This window comes from Branchiostoma belcheri, unplaced genomic scaffold (genome assembly GCF_001625305.1).
Source record: "Branchiostoma belcheri isolate BF01 breed outbred unplaced genomic scaffold, Haploidv18h27 scaffold228, whole genome shotgun sequence".
Lineage (NCBI taxonomy): Eukaryota > Metazoa > Chordata > Leptocardii > Amphioxiformes > Branchiostomatidae > Branchiostoma > Branchiostoma belcheri.
Genome location: NW_017803802.1, coordinates 250,310 through 259,092, shown reverse-complemented (window position 1 = coordinate 259,092; position 8,783 = coordinate 250,310). Strand labels below are relative to the sequence as shown.

General features: G+C 41.8%; 1 protein-coding gene across 1 annotated transcript in view; it reads left to right on the top strand.

Annotated features, from left to right (window-relative positions):
- Positions 1-7,790, top strand: part of LOC109470510 — a 14,991-nt gene extending 7,201 nt beyond the window's left edge. Inside the window, exons 2-7 of the mRNA XM_019769471.1 lie at positions 144-236; positions 351-443; positions 3,371-3,472; positions 3,695-3,787; positions 5,386-5,571; positions 7,642-7,790. Coding sequence (XP_019625030.1) covers positions 218-236; positions 351-443; positions 3,371-3,472; positions 3,695-3,787; positions 5,386-5,571; positions 7,642-7,790 — 642 coding nt within the window. The 5' untranslated portion in view covers positions 144-217. The remainder of the gene's footprint in view (positions 1-143; positions 237-350; positions 444-3,370; positions 3,473-3,694; positions 3,788-5,385; positions 5,572-7,641) is intronic.
- The last annotated feature ends 993 nt before the right edge of the window (positions 7,791-8,783 follow it).

The window sequence follows — 8,783 nt, the reverse complement described above, 5'->3', positions numbered from 1 at the left end:
GGGCAGCAACAGTCTCAGGCTGGTGACACTGGTATGTGTAGAATTTGGTTATAATATTAAATTGGGACTCGAAGAAGAAGCCAACAATGAATTGGGCAAATATTTTGCTCCAAATATTTATAAACTTCTCTTTATTCTCTCAGGTGCTACACCTACGCGCCAGCCTGAGTCTTATTGGCGATCCCGTGCGGAGGCAGCTGCAAGCATACCCCACCCTATGTACGCCTCTAATGCAGGTAAATCGTCTACAGAGTTTATTTCATATTTGCATTTTACACCTGATGTTTAATGCCTCAAATTTTCCACGGATGATGCCTGACAAATTTCAGTTGTTGTTTTTTCTTCTTTAGGCGCCACACGTATGCGGCAGTCCCTGTCGTATTGGCGATCACTTGCGAACGCCGCTGCGAAAATGCTCAACCCTGTGAACGCTTCTAGTTCAGGTAAATCATTTAAGCTCAAGTTCCTACATTCATGTCAAACCACAACCCATCAATTCTTTTATTTCTTGATCTGTTGAACACTCTAGTGAAACCAATTCTCCTTTATTGTAGTGAATTTTTAGGACCAACGGTTCAGTCACCAGATCTCATTCTCAACGGAGTTACTGAATGTCCCAATGAAAACTTAAGAACTTTGCGCCAAAAAGCAGTTACTCAAGCAACTGGATATGATTTGGAAACGGTCAGACCTTTTAAGCTAGTATCCACTAGCTTTCGTCAGTGACTGAGAGACCAGAGGGGAAATGCAGGTTTATAAGCACAACCTATTGATTGATATGCAAATAAAGTGAAGACAATTTTTTGGAAGTTGAGAAAGGAACAAAAGTCAGACAAGTCAAGACAAGATAATGCAAATTAGTCAGAAAGCTCCTGTTACAGAACAGGAGCTTAAGTGTTGTCTGTCCTCGGGGCTGGGAGTGCCAAATCCCAAGTGCCGGAAAGATCGACCCGTAGCCCCCCTTCCCTGTTGAGGGTGGGGTGTACATTCTTTCATATATTGCCTCTTTAACACCCCGTTCCACCAGCGTGTTTCGCGGTCTAAGATATCCGTGGGCGCGAGTTTGAAAGAGTGACCCTGGTTGTGTTGTAGGTGGTGGAAAATAGCTGAGGGCTGAGGAGTAGCCGTTGGCACTAGGTCGGCAATGTTCTTTGTATCTTACTTTGAGCGGTCGACTTGTCTCTCCGATGTAGGTGTTGTTACAGTTGGGCTCCTCACATTTGAGTCTGTAAATAACATTCGCCTTGGTACCTTTGTGAGGTCGGTCCTTAGGGTGTACCAGTCTTTGTCTGAGGGTTGAGTGAGGTTTGAAGTTAGTGGCTATGTTGAAGTTTTGGAAGATCCGTCGGAGTTTCTCAGATACTCCTTGGACATACGGAATAGTGATGTTGACCTAGTTTTTGTTGGTCAATGATTTGCACTTCTGGGTTTTCTTAGACTGATCCGAAGTCTTGAGTGCTTCGTTGAAAGTCCAATTTTGGTAGCCACATTTAGCCAGGGCACCTCGGAGGTGTCTATGTTCGTCCTTTTTGGCTTGGTCTGAAGTGATAATGTTGTCTGCACGATGGAAGAGAGTTTTGATCACTGCTAGTTTGTGTTCCAAAGGGTGGTGGGAATCAACGGCCAGGTACTGATCTGTGTGGGTTGGTTTCCTGTACACTTCGAAACGAAGGTTACCATCTTCCTCTACGATAGTTTTGGTGTCTAGGAAAGGTAGAATGTTGTCATGACTTGGCTCCTGTGTGAACTTGATGTTGTCATCTATCTGGTTGATGTGGTCAAAGAAATCAGCAGCTACCCTCTTTTTCAATCTGCACCAAGTGTCATCTACATATCGAAACCAGTTGGCCGGGGGAGTGTCATTGAAAGTGCCGAGGGCTTTGTTTTCAAACTTTTCCATGTACAGGTTTACAACGATTGGTGAAACTGGTGATCCCATAGCACAGCCGTGCATTTGTTGGCAGAACTGTCCTTTGTAGGTAAAGTATGTGCATCCTAAGCAGAGTTCTAGTAGCTCACAAACTTGGTCAACGGTTCTATCTGCAAGTGTATCATCGGCTTCCCAGGCTTCCCTGACTACTGACACTGCTTCCTTAGGTGTTATGGGGGTGAAAAGTGAGCATACGAAGTGATGGTTTCACTTTGTCTTCATTTTATTTGCATATCAATCAATAGGTTGTGCTTATAAACCTGCATTTCCCCTCTGGTCTCTCAGTCACTGACGAAAGCTAGTGGATACTATCTGAAACGTCTGACGTTTTCAAAATCATATCCAGTTGCTTGAGTAACTGCTCTTTGGCGCATCGTATTACATGGATGTCTAACCTTCATCGACGTAAGAACATTGGTATCCAATTCTATATTTCGGATATTGGACGGAGATGTAAATAACAGCAAGGCTCGCCGTGTAGGGAAACAATCCGACTCATCTATGTCATCATTTAACCACCCTATTCTTATCCGACTTAGTAACTACAATGACAAGTTAGATATTATATACCATTCCAAAACACTAACTAACCAAAACATAACAGTAGTCCAGCCTACTATTTCTTACGAGATTTTCGACTTAGAATATGTTCTCCGAAACTTCTGTAAGATACTTCTCCACGTCCCTAAAAGTTCAGTTAACGCTGCTGTAAGGGGCGAATTAGACGTGTTCCCACTGTACATAGATACCCAGACGCAACTGATCATGGTGTTGAAGATGAGTATCATTTTCTGATGACATGCCCCGCATGCAACGAAGAGAGACGCAAATTAATGCAGATAATCTAATGTAAAGACTGCTAAAACATTACCCAACGTTCTAGAGAGACGTCCCATGTACTTATGCCATGCCCAGACACATTTTCTGTATATATAGGCCAATACATTTATAATGCCATGCATAAAAGAAATCTTACAATAGCTGTATAAGTAGAGTCATTGAATACTTTATCAACTACATGTATATTAGTATAGTGTAGCGTATTGTAGCATCTATATGTAGAATTGTAACATTCCTGGCAAGTAATTTAGTCTACACTCAGTTTAGTAGTCAAGGAACATGTTTTGTATAGGTACAACTGCTCTTTGTACCCTTCATAAGTATAGTTTAGCGTAATGTAGAACGTACATGTAGAGTTAAAATACTTCCTAGCCAGTAGTTCTTTATAACACTCTGTCAGACACAGTAACCGTTGACCATATATGTAGCATTATAATAGACTCATACCAACTAGCAACTTTATTATTTGCCATACATTGTACCCGTGACAATCGTTGTGCAATAAACTTTGACTTGACTTTATAGTCCCTATCTTGATCGTTTTGTATGTTAAAGACCCAATATTTTTCCACAAATGACCATTAATAATACTTCTTCCAGCCAGTCCAGACGACCCACCCACGGACCAACCCCAGACAGATAACCAGGCACGTGCGGACGACGATGAAAACTCACCCGACGTCACGTACGCCAACATACCAGGTAAACGTTTTAAGTTCCTCTCTTTTCTTACACGCATCCTTTTTTTCATTGCTTCGTGATTGTAACCTCACTAAAGCTGAGTGTTTCTTTTAAGTAGTTACCGTGATTAACATGTGATGCATTTCACGTACTTGTGTAGGTTTTTGTACGTTGAGAAGAATCTAAAAAAGGTTTGTTAAGATATTTTCACAGTAATGTACTAAAAACTTTTTTTTCTTCCAGACGACTCACCTATGGACCAACCCCAGACTGATAACCAGGCACGTGCGAACGGCGATAAAAACACAGCCGAGGCCACGCACGCCAACATACCAGGTAAAACGTTTTAAGTTTGTCTCTTTTCTTGTATTCTGTTTTAATCCATTTGTGATTATAACCTCATTAAAGATGAGGATTTCTGTAGATAGTTACCGTGATTGGTCTGTGGTACTTTTTGCGTACACATGTAGGTTTTTGTTGAGAAGGTTATAGAATAGTTTGTCACAATACCTCCACAGTTTCGTAATGTACCAGAAGCATTATTTGTAAGCAAGAATGAAACCACTGTAAATATGCAGGTCCAATGAACTATTTCTTTAGATTCTAATGCTGATGTTACATTTCCAAACCGGGCCCGGCCGAAGTAGTTACCGTGATTGGTCTGTGATACTATTGCGTATACGTACTTGGGTAGGTTTTTGTTGAGAACTTCAGAAAATAGTTTGTCAAGAGTACTCCACAGTTTCGTAATGTCATCATCATCATCGTCCGGCTGCGGAGCAGTCGACCACAAGTCTTCCCCACGACCGTCGATCCGCCGCCAGGTTGGCAATGTCCTCTGGCCGCAGGTTACCCTCGGCGTCCCCCAACAGATTCCGGATATAGCCCAGGTAGTCGAGTCGCTGGCGCCCTGGGCGCCTTTTGCCGTGCGTCGGTACATACAGGGCATATGTCCGGCATGGTTCCCCTACAGGCATTCTAAGTGCATGTCCCAGGAATCGAAGTTGACGCTGCCTTACCATGGTGATAAGGGGTCGAGTGTTGGTCAGGCGTTGCGGCTCACATGATCTAGGCACTTGATGTTAAGCATGACCCTATAGCATGATGTGGCGAACGCGTTTAACTTATTCTCCATGTCCCCCGTTATGACCCAGGATTCACAGCCGTACAGCAGTATTGTCACGCAGGTGGTGTTGAAAAGCTTGAGTTTAGTGGATTTGGAGATTGATGGACTTCTCCAGATCTTCTCCAGCTTCCAAAAAGCAGTCCATGCAAGTGATTTCCTCTTAGCCATGTCATGACTGCTAGAGGCCATCATGGACCCCAGATATTTGAAGTTGGCAACATGTCTTAGCGGAAACGTGGTCGCCCTTCTTTAACTCTGAAGAAGGTGATAGAGGAGGACATAGGTCTGGGCGGTGCTGAACTATCCTCTGTCATGCGTGACAGGAACTGGAGGCAGTACATGGTGTCACCTGATTAGGATGAACTGAACTGAACTGAACTTATTGGCTGTCCATATACCTCTAGCGGCAGTTGTGGGTTGCAGTTATATGTCATGTACTCTGTCTTGGGTACACTGATGATGAGCCCAAGTTGTTTCCTCGCAACTGCTGTTTTAGTAAGCTGTTCCTGCGCCCTGGGTATGGTTGACTCAAGAAGTGCAATGTCGTCGGCAAAGTCGTAATGTACCAAAAGCATTATTTTAAGCACGAAAGAAACCACTGTAAACATGCAGGTCCGAGGAACTATTTCTTCACCTCCTAAGGCTGAGGTTACATTTCCAAACCGGGGCCCGGCCGAACTTTTCGTTCCAGAAGACTGCCCGGCTGGGCTCCGGTTTGGAAATCTGACCTCAGCATAAACGTATTTCTGTTTTTTTCCTTATAAGCATTATATGCTCAGCAGAAACAAAAGTTAATTTTATCCGGCAGATTCCTCTGGGCCTCAGTCTGACGACAGGCACGAAGCAAACAATCCCGGATCAGCTGAAACTACTGGGGACATGCCAGGGGTCAACAGGAAGTCTAAAGTCAGACCCAGCGCCATGTTAAAGACTCTTTTCTCTGTAATTAACATCGTTCTGCGCTGCTGTCTACTGTGCGCTGTTATCTACCTGGGTGAGTGTTCTCATCTGTCTGTAATAGGTTAGCTGGACACGATAAACGCTGAACTAAAGTTGTCATTACCTTTGCTAGAAGGTTATGCCATTTTGCCATGGTGGTAGGTGTGTAGTGGTTGTTAAAACGAAGGCTAACTTCGAAACGTTTTTACCTGTAGTGTCCCTACGTTGCTGCAGTGGATTGTTTTTGTGTTTTTGTATTCATAGATGTGTACAAGATAACTCAAGAAGCTGTGAATAGTTACCTCCATGACATGTCATGGAGGTTATATTTTCAGTTGCGTTTGTCCCTCTGTCTGTCCGTCTGTTAGTCAACAAGATAACTCAAGAACGGCTGGATGGACCTTCCCTCCCGTAGAATGCGATCTCGATCATGAACGTTTAGGCGCCTAGCAAGCAAGAGTGGGTTAGGACGTGTTTTCGGTGAACAGCTGCAAACGGTACCTGGTCCAGGTGAAGCTTTTCGGCCAGATATACCACAAAAATCAGGTTTCCTAGAGCAACGCTCGTCCAGTAAGTCTGCTTTCAGTCTTTCGCGGCGTTCTTGGTCCAAAGCTCTGCGCACATCCTCAATTTCCGCTGTCTGGAACTCCGCAGAATGTTTGGTAGCTCCGACACGCTCCCGTACCTTGGTTAAGTCTGCAGAAAAACCCTCGACTTTGTAGTCCAAAGTGCGAATTTGGTCTGAAAGCTTTTCTCCGACGTCCTTGACTTTTGGACTCCGACGTCCTAGAAAGGTCTCCTGTTGCGCTTGAGTCTGTTTCAGGATTAGAAGAAGAAGAAAGTTTATTGCAAATACATGCCCGAGGGCTAATTGCAGTTACAAACAACATAGGAAAGAAAATACAGTGGTATGTGAGACTTTATCTACGTCTAGCATTATACTATATTCTACAACATGCATGGTACTAGATTTACTGGGTTTGACTTCTTCTTTTTAGGCAGTGGAAGACGAATTTACCCACTTCTTCTATAATATGTGGGTTGTTTGATTTTAGTAGTAAAAATGCTTTTTTGTGGTAGGGAACGGTGGGGAAGTAAGGGAGCATTTTGGACACGGTGCTAAATAATTGTTTTCTGATGTCGGCATAAAATGGACAGTTATAGCGCGAGCGTCTGTAATTCCGGTGACAGAGACCGCAAACTTTCCTCGCTACCAGAACTCGCCGCCATCTCCAGTGTCTTTGGTAGGGGGCAGCTTTTCAGAGATGAGCTATTTTCCTCTGCACCACTAAAACCCCTCGAGCGTCTAGTTCTCTTCCCCATCCAAGAATCCCGATACGCGATAAGAGTATTCGGTGCACAACGGGCAGATACCAATTCGGGCTCTGCGTGGGGCAAATCCATGTGGAAAGTTGAAGTTGTTTGGAGCACACAATCACACACCTAGTTCAGGGCCGCCATCTTGAAGAAAAAAATCTTTATTTTAAAATCTTTGAGGGAGGATAACTCAAGAACCGGTTGGCGGATGGTCGTGATGTTTAGTAAGTGGGTAGCTTAACTGAAGTTCGAATCAGATGGCATTTATGCAAATCAGGATCTAATTTTCACAATTAAGGAGGGAATTCGATAAAGCTGTTGGGTTCCATAATAGGACTATTGACATATGACATTGAGAAAAAGAGGAGCATTGAATGATATTACGTACATGAAGACCTTAACTGAATTATTGATGAGGAAACGCTATAATTCCATAACGGTAACTACCATGAATAAATATTAAATAAATAAATGAAGGTGAACATCACAAAACATAACATCGGGTGGAAAACATGATCAACTGAACAATCAATGCATGCAGATAAGGATCTTGTTTGCTAAATCAATGAGAAACGTTTACTTAACATAACTTGACAAAGGTATGCGGAAATATCAATAAAACGAGTTATAAAAATTTTGTCGTTGAATGGAAAATATTGATCAACTGAAGTAATTCATGCAATTAAGGATCCTATTGGCATTATCAATACCAAACTTCTATTCTATAGTGGTACTTGGCGTCTACATTTGTATATGAGACCGTGAAACTCTAGTTATGCGGTGATTGTGTGTATTTATTACACAATAGTGACGGTGTCAGAGAGTCAACAAAACCAGCTGACGGCGGAGTACCTGAGGCAGTGGAAGCAGTCAGTCATCACTATCGACAAGACAGCCGCAACTCTTGCAAATGTCTCCGACTGGATGGATCGGGTAACTAGCAAAACTAATGCATGATGAAATTAGAAAGGCCGACATTTGTTTTGGAGCAAATGCAGCACGGCTTCACCACATTTCACGACATGGCAGGGAAAGAGGGAGAAATACAAGGGAAAACAATGCTTTATATTCATATAACTATAGTATGAAGTAACATATAACCAAGAATTCAACAGTTGGATAGCTATCCCCTACATTATTGGTTAGGATTTTTATTTGCATAATGCAAACTTTCTCATTTTCATACATGCCCTTGAAAAAAAATTTTATGAACGTTTTTTGGGGGCATTTTTCAACAAAAAATGGATTTTTGGATCCTGAGCCCTGGTATTACAACCAAATGATCTGGACATGTGAAAATGAAATATTATCAAAGGCTAAGAATTCCTCACGCAAAATATTGTAATTTGAGTTTAGAAAACCATAAATTAAACTGTTAATTACGACCTTAAATCCTTTTCCCCCAATAACAATTTTAAATAAACTCGACATATTTCATGGAGGAATGATTTGATTTGATTTTATTAGTTTGCACATAAACAAAACAGACAATAATAATACAAAATAAGGATAAAACAAGTGCAGGAGGAGGGGAGAAGCATGGAATGCTTATACAAGGCCCTCTTCCTCTAAACTATAAAAATTAAATATAATCAAATTGAAATAACATAATAGAAAATGGAGATAATACAGTAAGGATAATCAAATAATGTACGGTATAAATTAATGACAATGAAATAAGGTAATGTAAGTTATAAATACAGTGCAATAATGATAATGATAATAATTGCTATGAGTTAAAATAAGAGAAAAACACTAAATAAAACTACTACAGGGGGGCTAGGTTTATCAGATGGTTTATATTTATCAGAGGTTTTTCAGAGCTTGTTTGAGTGAGAGAGAGGACAATGTAGGATTCTTTAGGGCTGGAGTTAGTTCATTCCATAAGGTGACACCTTTGTATCTAACCGACATTTAGGCAAGAAAAGTTTTTACTAGGGTGATATGAAA